At 35.3% G+C, this 19,896-nt stretch overlaps 1 protein-coding gene across 1 annotated transcript in view; it reads right to left on the bottom strand.

Moving 5' to 3' along the window:
- DDX1 (DEAD (Asp-Glu-Ala-Asp) box helicase 1) overlaps window positions 1-19,896 on the bottom strand; it is a 33,532-nt gene that overhangs the window by 8,671 nt on the left and 4,965 nt on the right. Inside the window, exons 5-15 of the mRNA XM_008581552.1 lie at window positions 18,056-18,103; window positions 15,892-15,975; window positions 15,575-15,658; window positions 14,542-14,618; window positions 13,803-13,875; window positions 12,139-12,215; window positions 11,504-11,618; window positions 10,489-10,627; window positions 4,979-5,039; window positions 1,506-1,604; window positions 418-507 (exon numbers count right to left, since the gene is read on the bottom strand). Coding sequence (XP_008579774.1) covers window positions 418-507; window positions 1,506-1,604; window positions 4,979-5,039; window positions 10,489-10,627; window positions 11,504-11,618; window positions 12,139-12,215; window positions 13,803-13,875; window positions 14,542-14,618; window positions 15,575-15,658; window positions 15,892-15,975; window positions 18,056-18,103 — 947 coding nt within the window. The remainder of the gene's footprint in view (window positions 1-417; window positions 508-1,505; window positions 1,605-4,978; window positions 5,040-10,488; window positions 10,628-11,503; window positions 11,619-12,138; window positions 12,216-13,802; window positions 13,876-14,541; window positions 14,619-15,574; window positions 15,659-15,891; window positions 15,976-18,055; window positions 18,104-19,896) is intronic.

Genomic DNA, 19,896 nt, shown 5'->3' with positions numbered 1-19,896 from the left:
ACGCGACACCTATTACTTTTGGGCCGGCCCGGTGGCGCACTTGGTAGAGTGCAGCACTTGGGAGTGCGGTGGCGCTCTCGCCGAGGGTTCGGATCCCATATAGAGACCAGTCCGCTCACTGGTTGAGCGCGGTGCAGATGCGACACCGAGGGTTGCGATCCCGTTGCCGGTCGCGGTACAGGCGCAACACCGAGGGTTGCGATCCCGTTACCGGTCACAAAAAAAAAGACAAAAAGGAAAAAAAAAAAAAGACTATTACTTTTGTGTGGACTAGATAGTCCAGTAACAAATAAAATGTTTTATACAGTACTTGACTTAATCAGAAGACACTAAAACGAAAATATTTGATCCTGCTCATAAGCAATAATATGTAACAATTGTCTACATGTATTTTAAGATGCAATAGTCATTTTATACCTGAAGTCTTTTTCCATCAGAGGTAATCTGAGGAATCTGATTGTGCATCCTATTTATAAAATCAGAATAACCTTGAGAAAGAAGCCCATCCTGCATAAGAAGCAAACAAAAACATGTTTTTAAATCAGTATTGAAATCTTTCTTTTCTAAATCAAACTTAAAACATAAGATAAGGAAACTAATTCATACATGCCCATATTCCCATATTTTCAAAATGATTATTTTCTATTAAATATTTAAAGACAAGTTACGAATTCAACTTTAATACCTTGTGACTAAAATATTAAAAAGTGGCAAAAAACAATGCAAAACCGTACTCCAGTATTCTAGAATACTAGAGTTATTAACTAATAATAAGCACTAGAGTTAATAGCTTCTAACACATGCCCTTAAGCATATGATTTTAATATGAAAAATAAAAACCCCTCAGTGCTGGGAAACTAGTTCAACACATCTAAAAAATAACTTGGAAGTATGTCTCAAGAACCTCAAACGCATTTATGTCCTTCCAGATGGTCCACATTTTGTAACTCTGACATAAATAATCTATAATATGTATAAAAAAATGTATGTACAGTTCAACACATCTAAAAAATAACTTGGAAGTATGTCTCAAGAACCTCAAACGCATTTATGTCTTTCCAGATGGTCCACATTTTGTAACTCTGACATAAATAATCTATAATATGTATAAAAAAATGTATGTACGAACAAAGATACCTATTTGCAGTAAAAAACAAACCTACCTAGATGTAACAAGAGTGGTTAAATAAATCATGAAGTAGCCATATAATAGACCACTAGAGAGCCTTTAAAAATTGTTTATAAATAAGGACATGAAATACTTATGATATTACATTTAAAAAAAAAAAAGAAAGATTTTCCCAGATTCCTCATAGCTTGATTTCAACTACATGAAATAGTATTTATGAAATACAAGGAGTGGATGAAAATACACCAAACTAGTAACTATATTATCTCTAGGTACTGGGAGCATGACTGAATTGTATTTTTTCTTCATTTTACATATTTTATCTCAAAAAATATAAGCAAACTTTTTTTAAAAGCATGACTATATTTCAACATACAGCTTCATCCAGGACCAGGAATCTAACTTGAGATAAATTCAGCTTTCCAGTTGACACCAAATCATCCAGTCTTCCTGGAGTGCCCACGACTATATCCACCTGAAAAATAGCAAAGGACACACCTAATAAAAACTGAAGAACTACTGTAGTTACGTTAAAATAGCAATCAATAATTGTCTACTTATAATAAAAACATTCATACTGACATAGCCACAGCCAACTCTAAATTTATAAGGAAGGGATTATAGATAATGCCACATATTAAATTTGTATTTAGTTTGAAATTAATGTGAAGATTTTGGCAATTGATTTTGAAATCCTTAACTATTATACATAGTCTAATATATTAAATTTTTATTTTCCAAGCAAAATTCAGAAGAATTTACAGGAATTCTGAAATTAAACCAGGATTCAAACCCCAGTTCCACCATTCCTCACCTGTATGATCTTGACTTATTTAATCTCTTCTAGTATCAAGCTCTCACTTTCGAATTGGGGGAATACAATTATTACAAGATGGTTGTAATAATTAAGAGATAAGATACGTAAAGCACTTGATGCTTAATGTACCAGTTTAAATTTGGTTATAATTAATAGTGATGATGATCAGACTGTCCTGGAAAATAATAAAAATGACTACATGTCAAGTGCATATAATGAATAGGCACTGTGCTAAATGTTCTACAAGTACAAATTTGATTTTATGTTACCACTAAGGTTAATACAATTATTCCTATTCTTAAATAAGGAAACTAAAGTTTTAGAGTACTAAAGTCACAAGCACTTAGATCATACAGCTAAGTAACCACACTGGGATTCAAATTCAGAATCCAAACATGAAAAATGGTCTAATTCAAATGAGAGCAAGTTTTATTTAACTTTTTATTACAAACATACACAAAAAACAATAGTATAACGAACCTCCAAGCCAGAACAAATAATTAACATTTTGCATTGTCCCACATACATCTTGTAATAAAGTCCCTAGGTATAGTGATTAGGAACATGAACTTCAGAGTAAAGCTCTACCTGTAAGTTGTACAATCTTGGGCAAGTTACCCTTTAGTATAAGCCCTTTTCCTAATATGTAAAAATGGTGAAGACTACCATCTCAGAGGGCTGTTGTGAAAATAAGTAAGAAAATGTTAGGCATTTAGCACAGTCCTGGCTCATTCCTAGAAGGCAGTTAATAAAGATTAGGTATTTTCTAAGTGTGTTTATAGATATATGCATGTGAGCACAGATAGGTATTATATAAAATCATTCAATAAATTACACAATTCAGAACATCTACTCTTTATCCACAGGAATGAAAAGTCACAAATACTTCTTTTTACCTGTTTTCTCTACCCTAAGTTAAAAACTTAGCTTTCTCCTAAGAAAGTTATCCCTGTAGTCCCATTACTTCAGGATCTCAACCCTCAAAAAACATAGAACACTGTTCTGAATGGACTTTTAATTTGATCCACTATGAGGCACTTATATTCCCATAAAAAACAAAACAGACTTTTCTGGAGTTATAGTTTCATCTATATTGATAACTAACTACAAACAAGTTCTATGTAGAGAACATTGTCTGAAAATGTTAAGATAAAATATGTTCAATGTATTAAGAAATTACTATGTGCCAAGCACTGTGTGACAGGTGCTGTATATAGCAGAAACAAAATACCATTCTGGTTTTGTGTGTAACATCTCTTTAGTATAGTACCCTAACCAACCATGTGAGTTTCCTCCTTCCTCCATTTCAGTAAGTAAATGGGCATGAAAACAAATACATGCGCTCTCAGTTTTGTTTTGGTTTGGTTTTTTAAGATTTATTAGATTAGAGAAGCCTGAGAGAAATATTTATATAACTTATATAACAGCACTCACTACTGTATCAGGCCTGAATTTACATACTGCATAATAGTGCCACTTTAAAAGATTAGAAAAGTTGGGCCGGCCCAGTGGCGCACTAGAAAGTGCGCCGCTTGGGAGCGCGGTGGCGCTCCCGCCGAGGGTTCGGATCCCATGTGGAGACCGGTTCCGGCTCACTGGTTGAGCGTGGTGCAGGCGCAACACTGAGGGTTGCGATCCCGTTGCCGGTCCCCGGTACGGGTGTGACACCGAGGGTTGCGATCCCGTTACCGGTCAGTAAAAAAGACAAAAAGGAAAAAAAAAAAGAAAGATTAGAAAAGTTAAAATAGTTCTATTCTCTCACTCCAAAGCTGACTTTTGCCTCAGCATAAGACAGAATAGAAGGCAGGGCTAAAGCTGAAGCAGAAGATGGTGGAAGATGACAGAAGTAAAGAATGTAAGGTAGAAAGAACAGAAAGAGAACATATTAGATCTCCTAAGAAAAACAGAATTGAATTCTGCCAACAAAGCTATGGAATAACACTGCCTTTACTTTGCCACTGGCTTCAGATTTTGAGATATATTGATGAAAACAGATCTAATCCCTTAAAAGCTCTGTAGGTGGAAAATGTGAGTGGAGAAACTTAATATATCTTACAGGAAAAATAGGTTTGGGTTTGAGGAACCAAGACTGGGAATGAACCTATCAAATCTCTCTTGCAACCACTAAAATGAAACACACTACTGATGTATTTGAAATTTAAATATACATATATATAAATGTATATATATATATAAATACACTAAATAAAAACATACCAAAGCAATATATTTCTCATCTTAGAATAATATTAACAAGTACAGTAATATGATTCCTTGTTCTTGATACACCATACCAGGTCAAATCTAAAGTCCATTCGGCATAAAATTTAGTTTGACAGGGGCATCAACAGAATTGGAGGGAGGACATCATTGCTCACCATGACTCAGTATCAGCTGGTTTAGACTAAATGACTAAATATTTAGGAAAGGAAATAAAAAAAAGATATTTGTAAGGAGAAAATTCCTACCTTCACAGAATTGATGAACATAATTAAGAATTTCCCAAACTTCTGCCCCAATGATGGGTATCACACAATCTTGCATGTCTGAGCACACACAGTCTTTAAGACTTCTCCTTACATATATCTGAACTCATCTCTCTCCTCACTGGAACCAGTCAACTGTCCTAACATTATTCAGCCTTCCCAAGGGTCACTGCAAAAACTTCTATCTTTCTCTGCAATCTACTTTACCTCAATTTTTGTTCTTAAATCCAGTTTCTTCTTTATCAATTACCCCCCAAAAGAATGGCTCTTATTCATGAAAGCTAAAAGGAAATTCTTGGGTGCTTAAAGGGTAAACAAACAAAAATATGCATGTATGTTGGAATTTTGCACTAAGGGTTTAGAAGAGACTACTGTTATGTATATTTCTAGAGAAAGAAAAGGTGCACTTACAAGATGTCTTGGAACAAATGTACTCTTCTGATCTTGTATTAACTTCAGGCTTATTTGATTTTTCTTGAAACAAAACTATATTGCCAAAATGACAACCCATAATGTTACATTTTAGAAATCAAAAATACAGCTTACCCCATTATCCAAAACAGAGAGCTGATCCCGTGCTGCAACACCTCCAATTATCAGAAGCTCCCTGAAATAATTATCAGAATGATAATGTAGAAGAAAGATTAAAGTCTGCTTTACAATGTTTGATCTGTATCCAATTCTTTTAGGTAGAAATTAAGGTTGAGAAAGTAACTGAGAAAGAATCCACAATAAAGTAAGTCTGGAGAAAGGTGGAAACAGAACACTTCATTCCCAACAGCCATATATAATGCTAAAGCATAGTAAAGTAACAGGAGAATGTGAAAGCTTGGAACACAGAAAAAATTAGTCTTCATCTACACATCCTTCTATATTAGGATAACTCAAGGTCCTCTAAAATCTGGTTCTAGCCCACCTTTTCAGACATACATACTTACATGTGTATAAAATATCTCTCAAAGAATAGATAAAAATCAATTTAAATAGGTTGCCTCCAGGAAGGATAACTAGAAACCAAGGGATGAAGTGAAAGAAGACTTACTTTTCACATGATACCTTTTTGTGTTGTTCGAATTTTTCTCATTTCAACAAATGGTGCTGAGACAAGTGGATATGTGCATACAAGAGACTGAAGTTAAACCCCTTCCTCACATCATACACAAAAATTAACTCAAAATGGATCATAGACCTTAATGTAGGACTAAAACTATAAAACTCTTAGAAGAAAACACAGGAGTAAATTTTCACAACTTGAGTTAGGCAAAGCCTAAATTAGATAGAACACCAAAAATGCAGTGAAAAAATTAAAAGTTATATAAATTGTGGAGTATACTAACGTTAATAAAGCAAATGTATTCCACAGTGCCTAGCTTCCAAGGCTCTGTAGTTTCAGGTATAGCCTAAGTTTTTAAAGTTACACACAGAAATGTTAAGCTTGCGAAAGACAGGAAACTTTCTCTGGGCTAAAGTCTCTGTTGTAGATAAAGAATTGTAACACAGCAAAGCTGCTAGCTCTAGGGCCGGCCCGGTGGCACACTGGAGAGTGCGCCGCTTGGGAGCGCGGCGGTGCTCCCGCCAAGGGTTCGGATCCCATGTGGAGACCGGTTCCCGCTCACTGGCTGAGCGCGGTGCGGGCACAACACTGAGGGTTGCGATCCCGTTGCCAGTCCCCGGTACGGGCGTGACACCGAATGTTGCGATCCCATTACCGGTCAGTAAAAAAGATAAAAAGGAAAAAAAAAAAAAATTGCTGGCTCTAAGGGCAGATGTCCTTGGTGCAGCCAAACCTAATGACTGTTGCCATGACAATTATCTTACTGTTCTTTTGAAACCACCTATGTTCCTTTTCTGTAACTTTCTGGCCTGGTGAATAAATACTGAGAGAAGACCCTAGTTCGGTGTTATTTTCAGAGGAGGAATGCTTCTCTCTTGAGAGTTCCTGGGAATTAACCCCTTTGGGGACTCTCACTGCTCAGAAGAAATGGGCTTTGAGTAATCCTTTGTGTCTCCATCACCCTGGGAGAGGTGACAATAAATTGAACTTCATCAACATTAAGAACTTCAAAGGACACTATTGAGAGGGTAAAATGACCACTCAAAGAATGGGAAAAAATATTTGCAAATCATATACCTAATACATAGAATATATATCAGAATATATAAAGAATTCTTCCAACTCAACAATAAAAAGAAAAATACCCCAACTGAAAAGTAAACAAAAGATTTGAACAGATGTTTCTCCAAAAAAGATATACAAATGGCAAAAAAATACATGAAAAGATGTTCAACATTATTAGCTATTAGGGAAATGCAAATCAAAACCACAACAACATATCACTTCATACCCACTAGGATGGCTATATTCAAAAAGACAGGTAATGGGTTGGCAAGGCTGTGGAGAAATACAAACCCTCATACATCGCTAGTAGCAATGTAAAATGGTGCATTCACTTTGGAAAACAGTTTGGTGGTTTCTGAAAATGTTAAACATGAAGTTACCACATGGCCAGCAATTGCACTCCTAAGAATATGCCCAGGAGAAGTGGAAACATATGTCCACACAAAAACTTGTATAAAAATGTTCATAGCATAGTAGCTAAAAACCCAATGGTGATGGACAACCCAAATGTCCATCGACTGATGAACAGATAAACCAAAATGTGGTATTATCCACACAACAGAATACTTTTTGGCAATAAAAAGGAATGAAGTACTGATACATGTTGCAACATAGATGAACCTTGAAAACATTATGCTAAGTGAAAGAAGCCAGTCAGAAAAAACCATGTATTGTACAACTCCATTTATATAAAATGTCCAGAAAAGGCAAATCTAGAGAGACAGAAAATAAATTAGTGGTTGCTTAGGGATGGAAAGTTTAGGGGGAAATAGGACTAACTGCTAATGGGTACAGTGTTTCACTTTGGAGTGATGAAAATATTCTAAAATTTGTTTGGTGATGGTAATTATGTTCAAGTCTGTGAATATAATCAAAACTAAAAACAACCCATATATTTTAAAGGGTGAATTTTATGATGTGAATTATATCTCAATAAACCTACTTACAAAAAGATTATCTCCTTTTAATAAACAGCAGACAAAATTACTTCCTGAGGCAGCCAGATAAATTTCAATCAGAAGTATCTACCAAGTGTCTTCCTTTATTAATTTTATTCTTATTTTATTTGATTAGTCATTTTAAAAATATTGGAAAACACTAAGAAAATGGATGACATGTTAACCCTAAGTTTTATAATTCTATGACTCATTAAAAATTGGCTTGATGGTTGCCTACCTTCATCTTAAGCAATGTAGACAGTAAAACTTAATACAAAAAAAAAAAGAGAGAGCTTTCCAGTCTGTGAACGTCTTTATCTTGGCACATTCCCTAACCATCTACCACACTAGAGCCATTATGTTTCCTAAATCAAGCAATATCAGATGAAAGATTGGCTACATAAATCACCTGGAGCTGATTTTCTTCTTTTAAAAAACAAAACAAAACAAAAAAAGATTTTAATTTCTGTTTCCTGCCAATTCTAATTCAATACATCCATGGGAGGGAACCAATAAATGTGTATTTTTAAATAAAGTGTGTAGAGAACATTAACATTTCTAAAGTAAATGTATTTCACAGGGCCTATTTTCCAAAGCCCTGTAGTCTCAGGTTTAGCCTAACCTTTTGGAATTACATATAGAAATGTTAACATTGCAAAAGACAGGAAACTTTACTGAGGCTAAAGTCTTTGTAACACAGCAAAGTTGCTGGCTCAAGGACAGACAAGTTACTTGATTGATATGTAAAAAACTGGGGAAATTGCTGTAAGGAAGGAAAATGTTTGCTAAGATCAAGCTTTTGTTGGTGGATTGACTCGAACTTTTGCAAATTGCATTATGGAATGTCACTTTGAATGTTTCTTTTTTTTTCCCTTTTTGTCTTTTTTCGTGTCCGGCAACGGATCGCAACCCTCAGTGTCGCGCCCGTACCGGACCGGGACCGGCAACGGGATTGCAACCCTCGGTGTCGCGCCCGCACCTCGCTCAGCCAGTGAGCGGCTGGTCTGTATGTGGGATCCGAACCCTCGGCGGGAACGCCGCCGCACTACCAAGCGGCGCACTGTAGCAGTGCGCCACCGGGCCGGCCCATCACTTTGAATGTTTCACTGATGTTACCAGCCTATGTTGTTAAACTATACTTAGGCGGCGGGAGCGCCACCGCACTACCAAGCGGCGCACTGTAGCAGTGCGCCACCGGGCCGGCCCATCACTTTGAATGGTTCACTGATGTTACCAGCCTATGTTGTTAAACTATACTTAGGCATAACCCCACCTATGTTCTTTTTATGTAACTTCCTGGTCTGGAGAATAAATGCAGGGAGAGAACCCCATTTTGGGGTTAATTTCCAAAAGAAGGAATGCCTCTCTCTTGAGGGTTCCAGGAAATTAACCCCTTCGGGGTCTCTCACTGATCAGAAGAAATGGGCTTTGAGTAATCCTCTGCACCTCTGTCACCCAGGGGAACAGAGGTGACAAATCCGTGTGAGGCAAAGCAACAAAGAGTCCAAGTTCCTACGTTTGGAAATTATTGTCCTAAATCTATCATTTCTTCTCCAACAATACTTTACTCTTATCCATCTTCATAATCAGATATATTTGTCCCTTTAAATTTAGCAGACAATAAATACATACAGTCAGTGGTATCAGGAGAGGGAGAAAGGATTGGGCTGGGGCAGCTAGGTTAGCTTCACAGAAAGATCTGCATTTCAGCTGGTTTTTAAAGGAAGGAAAAAGCTCATTTGTATTGAATACCAAATGAGTAACCTATAACTTAACCATCTTAACCAGTAAATTTATTTATTATTCATCCTCCCTTCCAGCCTTTGACTATAGGCATGTTAATTTTTATACATAATCACAGCTCAAAAATCAATTCATACTAACATTTTACATTTTTCCAGAAACACTCTTATAAAGAAATTTCTGAGTCTCTTATTCTAAGCAGATGCCCTGGTTACATCCTGCTATAGTGGCTTTCCCTATTGCAAGCTCAAAGCATTTATCACATTTGTTTCTCTCTCCTCCACATTATCCCACACTCCCACACTTAATTCTGTGAAAGCAAAGACTAATTTTCATTGATATGGCCCTGATCCCTAGACTAAGTAAGACTTCACACATTGTAGTCATTTGAGTACTATTTGCTGAATGAGTGACATGCATCAGTCTTCAAAACAAAACTAGATATTATTTTACCTAGTATAATTTGTCCTTAAATAAATCTGTACAACTTATAAGATCAATACTAAAGACAGGCCTTTGTGATGTCAAAAAAATTCAAAGCTTCTGAAATTAGACAGTGGTGATGATTGCACAACCTTGTAAATAAACTAAAAACCACTGAATTGTGCACTTTTAAAAGGTGAGTTTTATGGTATGTGAATTATGTTTCAATTTAAAAAGTAATTAAAAGAAAAATTGACAAAAATTAAGAGTCAAATCAACTGACAGAGTAGTTTACTTATGCGGTATAGCCTTCCTCAAATTAAAAGGGATTGCTACTGAGCAAGCAGAAAGAGCCCTGTAATTAGATATTGACCAGTCTGAATGCCCAAATGGAAGAAAGCCACCACTGGGGCAGTCTAGAATCAACCTCATCAAGTTAAGTTTACCAACATGGTAGAAATAGAGCAGTACATTTTCTATACAGACAAAGTGATGAAATGTAGCTAAGCTGAATGAAATACTCCTTTTAAAAAATTAATTTTTACTCCAATACTGTTTGACTAACCATGACTTTTCATGTAGGAGACACAGGAAAAATCTCAATATCTCGATTTGCTTTTTTTTTTTTAATCAAACTTATCAGTTACCAAATAAATGGGAATTTTATATAAACTAATTATTACTAAATATCAAAATTAAGTAATCTTTACACATTCACACACATGTATTATGCACACATATTGAATTTCTACCTAATTTTTTCTACCTCACCCTTCTTCCAAAATACCTCAAACCTAAAAACAATAGGCATTTGAGCACAAAGGAAGATTTACCTTAATTTAGGATTATCAATATATTTCTTGAACTGCTTGATGTTATTCAAAGTTTGTTCAGCTAACTCCCGAGAGGGTTCAACGATGAGAGCTTTTGGAGCATTTGGAAGAAACTTAGTTTGTGACACCTGTGCATTACCTTAAGAAAATAGAAAAAATTAGAACATATTCAAATCACACCTCAAAATACCATTATTTGTAAAACACAAGTGCAAATATCCCAGTATCAAAATTTTAAATAATAATTGTCAAAAAGTATAAGAGACAGTCAAACAAATTAAAATAAAGGCAAGATTCCTAAAAGGAACTAAGCCTTCTTTAAATCAAATCTACTTGGAATAACTGTGATTAATATGTCTGTAAAATTGACCCACTTGTTTTGTGATAAAGCAAATAAGCTATAAAATGTACTTACTTTAAATAAGTAAAATATATTAAGCAGTACAAGGTCTACTTGGAATAACTGTGATTAATATGTCTGTAAAATTGACCCACTTGTTTTGTGATAAAGTAAATAAGCTATAAAATGTACTTACTTTAAGTAAGTAAAATATATTAAGCAGTACAAGAGGTAAGAGTATGAGCTCTAGAGTAAAACTGCTTGGATTTGAATTCAGTTCTACCACTTATTTGCTCTGTGACCTTGGGCAAGTTACTTCAAGTCCCTATTTCTCAGGTTCTTTTTAAATGGGAAGAGTACTACCTCATAGGGTTGTTGTGAAGATTAAATAATCCACATGAAACACTTACCACAGTGCCATGGCACTAAATCAGCACACATTCTATATATATTACATATCATCACAATTGTGATTGGGATCCCAAAATGTCTAAACTGAAACCAAATACTTAGAAATTATGAAGGTTTTGAAACTAAATTTTACCAACATGTTAAATAAAGATGTGTGACTAAACTAGCAAGGGAGGCCTATGTAACCCACTAGAAGAAGCCTTACTTCCTGCAGTTTTCACCAGTGCCCCATTCTAGAAATCTTTACCCTCTCAGGTGCAATACCTGTGTGCTGTGATTTGACAACGTAACTATCCGGTGCCTTGGAAAGAGCAACAAAACCATCTTTTGGTGGAAACTTAAATTCTTCTTCACCGAAGTTAAATTTTAATTCAGCATTCTAGCATTGATTGAATAAAGGAGAAAATTAAAATTCTTACCCTATTAGCAAACTGCTCAATACAATATTATGAAGATTAAGCAAAAAAAGAATGAAATTCTCCCATTTGCAACAACATGTATGAGCTTGGAGAAACTTATATTGAGTGAAATAAGCAAAGCACAGATAAGTACCATATGTACTCACTCATAAGTGTGAGCTAAGAGAGAAAGAAGGAAGGAAAGAAAGACCACAGGAGTGTGTTGGACTTGCAGAGGGAGAGAACATACCTAGTGATACAAAGTGAAGTGGGGAAAGGGGGATGGGGAGGGAGGCTGGGGATAATTGGAGGAATAATTGGGTGGAGGACACGGGGTATAATCACAATTTGTGGTAATGGGCATGCTGCCAGTATGGATCTGGGCATCACATCTTAGGTATGAGTGGTGACAATTTACCCCATGAATATTCACAACCAATTAAAAAAAAAAATAAGCAGCTGATAATCACAACAAAATTTTTCGAACCAGATTCTTATTACCTTCAAAACACAGGCAGGAAAGAGGGCTTGGTTTTTCATATGTGGTGGTATTTCAAATGCCAGACCAAGGTCTTTTCCTTTAAAAAAAAAAAGAAAGAAAGAACAATTGAAACAATCAGAAAAAAACTTCCACACGCTCACACCACCAAATCTACCAACTACCTGCATTCATGCTTTCCCTCACGTTACCATGCGTAAATCATGCCTAAGGCCAGCATCCTCACTTTTTAACTTTACTCCTTAAACTGTCCCCTCTCCCCCTCCACACTTTTAATTATTCCCTGCCTACACGATCACTTATATTACATTCCAGAGCATACAAACACTCCCACGTTAAAACACAAGCAAACCTTCCTTCAACCCATCTCTACCTCCATTTACCTTTCGTTTTTCTTCTCCCTTTTGTAGTAAGACTCCCAGATTTCCATATTCACTGTGTCTACTTCCTTTCATCCCATTCCCTATTGAAGTGGTTCCCAGTCAGGCTCCCTTTACCCACCCCCTTGCTCATCAAAATAGTTCTCTGTCAAGCGCATTAAAGCTTTCCACTTGCCAAATCCAGTGGTTAATCCTCATTCTTCATCTTTCCAGACTAGACTCGGCAGCAGCATTGGACACAATCTGATGGCTCCCTCCTCCTCAAAACACTCTCTTCACCTGGACTGCAGGACCCTATGTCCTCTTGGTTCTCCTCCTCCTGGCTTTCCTCCTCATTCCCCTCTGCTGGATTTTCCACAATTGGCCAACTCTAACCGCAAGAACCCAGGTCTCAGATATCCTCTATTTATCTATCATCATTCCCTAGGAGCTCTCATCCATTCCTATGGCTTTAAATATCATCTGTAAGCCAATGATTCTCAAAGATGTAATTCCAGTCCTGAACTCCTGACTTACACATTGAACTACTCACTTGATTTCAGCACTTACATGTCTATTAAGTATCTCAAATGGAAATGCCCCAAAGTGGACTCCTAGTATCTAAATCGCTCCCTGCCTACTGCCATCACCCAATCTCATTCCAGCACCACATACTATTAAACTAAAGACAGATGATGCCACTCCTCTGCTCGAAACTGTAATGGCTTCCCAGCTTACCCAAAATAAAAACCGAAGTTTGCATCACAGCCTACGTGGCACTATGTGGCCCTATGTGGCCTGGCCTTGCTGCCTCCTGACCTAACATTCCACCACCCAGCTCATTCACATTTCTACTCACATGTCACCTCATGAAGCCTTGTCTGACCATCCTATTTCTATAGGCACACACCCCCAGACAGCTATCACTCTCCACTCCCTTCCCCTCCTTTACACTCTCCTCCATGGTACTTATTATCACCTAACATATCATTTATATATCCATCAATCCCCACCAGCATGCAAGCCCCACAGAAGTAAACATGTTTGTCTACTCCATTTTCTGCTGTGTCTCTAGCAGTTACCAGGATACCTAGCCCATAGCAAATGTTCAATAAATATTTGTTCAAATGAAAAGCAGGGAGAGAGGGAAGAGAACTAAAAAAGGTGAGGAGGTAAAAAAAAAAAAATCACACACAAAAAAAAGAAAAACAGAAATTAAAAGATAACAATCTTTCCACGGACTTTTTGAAGTACCCTCATATTGAATAACACACATCTTTTCACTAATAAGATAGATAAGAGCTTACCATTTTTTGAGAACTTGACATGCCCTTTGTCTATATCTAGGTAACATCCAATGGTATCATGCATAGTGAATTCCTAGAAAACCAGAGGGTCAAGTGCTATTAATAGAAAGCAAAATCTTAAATGAAATTACAAGTTCAAAATAGCTGTATAAAAAGTATGTTAGTATTTCAAAATAATTCCTTGAAGTGCTAACGTAGGTGCTAAAAATGCATATTAGAGCATATAACATATATGAGAATAGTTCAAAAAGTTTGTGGAACAATAGAATTAAAAAATAATATAGATCTTTCCATGAACTTTTTGAAATATCCTCATATAATAGTAGAAGCATCTAACAGGACTTTTTGAATCAATATATTGAGATTCATCCACATTACTATGGATTTAGGCTCACCTAAATTAACTATATTTAGATTCGCCATGATCCAAAATAAAAAATGAGAATAACATATGTATTAAAGCCAAAGTCAAAATCAAAATGAGGTGAAAACAAAAGACAATATATTTTGGAAGGGCTAAAAATGGCATAAAAGAAAAATTGTAACTACTACGTATTTATCCGGTTTTGTAATATTTCTTCACTGAAGTCTAAATCTGAACTTTCTGTGGAAAATACTATAAACAAAAAACCTACTTCATTTTGAGAATCATTTTTATACCCTCAGTCGTATCATGAGTGATCAAGTATGCAACAAAATTTACCAGTGCTATGTTTAAGTCAATAACATAATAGCTTACCTCTCCATAATTATCAAACTGTTTGTTATGGGATTTCTTTCCTGTTCCACCAAAGCCAAATCCAAACTTGTCAGTACCTAGATTTAAGAGTAAACATAAAATTAAAAGCCCTGTAAAAAAAGTAACTTTATTCACATTGTATTATGATAGCTCCACTTCAGGAAACCACAGGAAAAAAATTCCCCCAAGTTTCTGAACCTTGCAAACAACTGAACAGTTTTTAGCCTATGGAGACCCTGCAACGCTATGAACACACGAGACAGTACAACAGCTTTTGCATTTGCCACTAAGAAATTAAGAGGCAAATTTACAATAACTTGAAGCATCTATGTAGTACCCCTGCAACGCTATGAACACACGAGACAGTACAACAGCTTTTGCATTTGCCACTAAGAAATTCAGAGGCAAATTTACAATAACTTGAAGCATCTATGTAGTATGGTGTGGCACATACTCATACAAACTGACTTTACCCAGACTCCATTCACATTTTTAATTTTATTCTCCCTGATTTCATACTGTTATATACGAAGGTACTTCAAAAAGTTCATAGAAGGATACATATTACCTTTTAGATCCATTTTTACACAAACTTTTTTTTTTTTTCCTTTTTGTCTTTTTTTATGACCGGCAACGGATCGCAACCCTGTGTCGCGCCCGGACCGGGACCGGCAACGGGATCGCAATCCTCGGTGCTGCGCCCGCACCTCGCTCAGCCAGTGAGCGGCCGGTCTGTATGTGGGATCCGAATCCTCGGCGGGAGCGCCGCCGCGCTCCCAAGCAGCGCACTGTAGCAGTGCGCCACCGGGCCGGCCCCTACACAAACTTTTTGAAGTATCCTCTTAAATGTACTTTTTTCTAAGTTACCTCAAATCTTTTTTGGAAAAGGGTGGGGTACAGATAAATATTATTTACGTGTCTCTAAAACAGAAATTTTTTATAGTCAAGTTTATTATTTTGCTTCCCCAAATAATAAAATATTAACAACCCACAAATGTAAATCAATCAATTCACTTATTTTAGAAAGGCTTACCTAGGTCTAATGAGGCCTGCATAGAAGACCATCCAACTCTGCAGAGTCCTTGGTCATGACATGATACTTCATAGTAGTGCTTCCCTATAAGGGCAAAATACTTTTGAGATTTATATAAATTACACACATATAATTAATTTTCCATGTAGCCACTTTCCCATTATTTCTCAATTACAATTTGTATGTAACAAATGAAGAATTGTAGGTCTTTCTATACTATTAAAAATATTTTCGGATCCTTGATTTAAAGCTAAAGGAGTTCATGTATTCATACATTGTCTCAAAAGTTGATACAAGTACAAATGCAGTTCAAATACCTTTCATTAATCCTTTAGTAGCTCTACACCCATGCCATTCCTTTACTTCTCTGCTTTGACAACAAAGACCATCTGACCCAATTGCTGGATTTGAGAAAAAAAACAAAGAAAAACACATCAGTTCAGGTTTTATTAATCATGTATTCTGAAATAAATATCATTCAGTCTCACTAATCAGATAATTCCTTGACTTGTTGCAATGTTCCAGAGACTGAGACTTGCTGATCCCTGAGTGATAACAGTATTTTCCCAAACAGCAATTGCTCTTATCCATCCCCTGGATGTCCTTGGCTATGTTGCAGGCTAGTTTCTATACTGTCTACTAGGACAAGATTTTATAGCAACAAGCCTAGAAAGGAATTAACACAGCCCCTATCCTGACTTGCACTAACAGTAGCTACATCATCACACAAATGTTTTCAGACAATTATTCTTTAGAGTCCTTTAAAAAAAATTGGTTCTCAAGGATACACAGAACATCAGTATATCTTGTTCTGATTATGTACTTAAATTAGAGCTTGAGTGACTACTATATTAAAAGGTAACAGGAATTGTCTCTGGTTTGTTCCCCAATCCATGCATCCAGAAACCATAATGGGAAAAAGCATGGATAAACAAACATGTATTTGTTTTCTGCTAATATTCAGACTCTAAAAGATGAGGTTCTATATTATACATCATGGTCAGTCACAGTGATATCCACATAGTAAATGCTTATTTGTTTTAAGATTTAGCTTTTGTCTATACTAGAAAGAAATTGTGACTTCCATCCTGGTGCATGTTTACAACTAAATGTAGAACAAACTTTAAAAAAGCACCTCATCACACATCTTACTTTGCCTTTCAGAGATTATTCAAAGTACAAATTCTTACTCATGTATACTAAATTATATAAAACTATGAACTTTTTAAAAAGTTCCCTAGCAATGGCAAATCCCTAAAATTTTTATATTTAAATTTCTTTATGCATATCTACAGACATAAACTTTTATATAAATTAGCTATCATATGGTGGAAAGCAGCAGTTTTTGTTTTTTAATGTTTTTTTCGGGGGAAGTGGTGCATGATTCCTCATGCCCATCCTACATTTCTCTGCATCCTGCTTTTCTCACTCATCAACCCCTCATAAAAATTCCTCGGAGTCAGCTCTACAGTTCTGACTCCTTCTTCATAATGGTTACACAACAGTCCTTGTGCAACAAACAGCTTTGTACATATATCTTGGCATAATCGTGCTTTTATTCCAATGAGCTAGACCCTCGATGAATGTTTATTTTTAATTTTAATAGGTAAAGCCAAGCTGTTTTCCAGAAAGACAATTAATTCATAAGTCAGTCATCACTCTGTTGAACTGCTGCCAATCAGATGGGTACAAAGCAATATCTCACTATAATTTTATTTTCCACATCTCTACTATCTGTGAATTTGATCTTTGCATGTTTATTGGCCTTTTGGACTTGCTCTTCTATCAATTGCCTATTAATATCCTTTGCCCATCTTCCTTACTGTTATCTTTCTTACCAAAACAGAAAGTACTTTATCTACTATCTACATAAACAACCCTTGCCAATTTATAATTATTCTTTATCTTTCATCAATATTGCAAGTATTCTTTCTATATCTATTATTTGTCTACTGACTTTTTTTATGATATGTTTTCCACATTTTAAAAAAATTTTATACAAATATACCTATCCTCTCTAACAATTCCTGAGTTTCTTACTTGGGTTAGAAAAGTTCCACCACTAAATTGCACATGCGGTTTTCTACACTTAAATTTATATATATTTTTAAGTCTTAAATACATATGGAATTTATTTCTAATTATGATATGAGATAGAAGTCAATTTTATATTGCTCCAGATGGATCACCAATTGTGCCAGCACTCTTTACTGAATAAATCATACTTTTTCCCCACTAAAACAAAATACTATTTTTTTTTCCTCCATTAAGTTCTCATATATACTGGGATTTATTTCCATTATTTTCCACTGTCTATTCCTATGCCAGTACTATATTGTTTAATTGTAGTGACTATATTCTAACATCTGGTGAATTAAATTTTCATGTACTATACCTTTTAATAATTTTCTTGGTATTCTCAAATATTATTTTTTAAAAGTTTCTGAATTACAAATGAGGTGGTAAAATCTATCCACTTACCAAAAGCAGATCCTCTATCATATGGGTTCATTTGCCATTTGTTAAGCACTAAACAAATTAAAATTTAAAAAGTTACTCACAAACACATGAAATTAAAAATGCTCTATAAAAAAAATTATATGATATCTAAATCCTCTAGTTTCAATATCGTTTTATACATTATTTAGAACATACAAGTAAAACTGTTACTGTTTTCATTAAAGGCAAAACTGAAATTGAAAATGGAAACATGTAAAAGATAATAATCACTGGCCTACCTTTTTTCCTTACCTGCTTCAGTGTGCTTCATATTAGATGACCCTGATCTTTGTCCTAACTCCTACATTACTGATAACATGAAGTTTAGCCAACAAGTTGATTTCAATCACAATGGAAATAACTGATCAACATTTCAGGGCCTAATTATCTTTTTATCATTATTAATGGAAAAGCAAGGGCTGGCTGGTTAGCTCAGTTGGTTAGAACACAGCCTTGTAACTCCAAGGTCAAAGATTAGACTCCTGGTACCAGCTAGCTGCCACCAAAAAAAAAAGTCTTTTATCTTAAACAATTCATTACCACATTCAAAAGTCACATATTTTTCCAACTCACTTTTATGGGATTGATATTTTCCTTTTTTGAAACATGTTAATAGTCTATAGATAATCAAAGAATTGTAATAGGTAAAGGGAATCCTACATGTTTTCTAGCCTAACTTCCCACCCATGGTAAAAATCCTTTCTAGATTATTTCTAATCAAAAGATATTTATCATCAGTTTAAACACTTTATACTATCTCCTGTTTTTACTTCTCCATATTTAAATATCTAGTTTCTTTATTGCTCGTAGAACGTGATATTTGGAATCATTACCATTCTGTTACCTTCCTAAAGAAGTATTCTCTTTTATCACCATCTTTCATAAATAATAGCATATAGTTGTTACAAGTTCTGAAACAATTTTAGAACAGGCCAATTGTCTAAATAGTTATTATCTATCTCACTAATGAGTTCATTCTATGAACTATGTAACATTATTACTTTCAAACTGAAAAGCAAATGCTGATATGCCAAGTTCACTCTACTTTAGCTTGCTATTTTGTCACAATCCTATTTTGTATCATGAAACAAAGTGACTTAAAATATACAATAAATCTTGTTGAAATATAACAAATATAACAAAATATAGCAAAACCACAGTAATTAAGATAGAATGGAATTTGGAAACCTTTTAACAGAAACAATATAAAGAAATTAAAGCAAGACTTTTCACAGTACAGACAAGATCAGAACCTAATAAAAGGACCAATCTTCATGTAGATGGCTCTGAAAATAAAAAACTGACTTTAAAATTTACATTTTACACTTTAATTTCCTAGGTTCCTTCTTTCTTAGAGGAAAAAGCATGTCTCTTTTCCCTGTGTAAGGCAACACTTCCCACCATTATGGGTTTTTACTCCAAAAATTATTTGTAAAATCCTTCCTTAATACCTCTGTAAAATGTTGTACCAATTTATCTTTAATATCAGGCATAAAAAGTTATAAGGTTTAGAAAAACTCTAAAATAACTAAATGTGATTTCCAAAATACCAGTGTTTTCTCAAAAGGAGCATCATTAGTATTTCACTGTTTAGGCTCTAAATGACATTTTGTATCCCTGGTTTCCAAATTCCAATACCACACCCCTCCATATTGACAATAAAAATGCATACCCCAATTCTAATACCACCCCCCAGATACTGACAATGAAAATGCATATGCAAACCTCATATTTCTTTTTTTTTTTTTTTTTTTTTTTTTTTTTTTTTTTTTTCGGTTTTTTCCGTGTCCCGCAACGGATCGCAACCCTCAGTTTTCCCCCCC

This window comes from Galeopterus variegatus, unplaced genomic scaffold, assembly GCF_000696425.1.
Source record: "Galeopterus variegatus unplaced genomic scaffold, G_variegatus-3.0.2 Scaffold2392, whole genome shotgun sequence".
NCBI lineage: Eukaryota > Metazoa > Chordata > Mammalia > Dermoptera > Cynocephalidae > Galeopterus > Galeopterus variegatus.
Note: the sequence above shows the minus strand (reverse complement) of the source record. Positions and strands in the feature narration are given on the sequence as shown.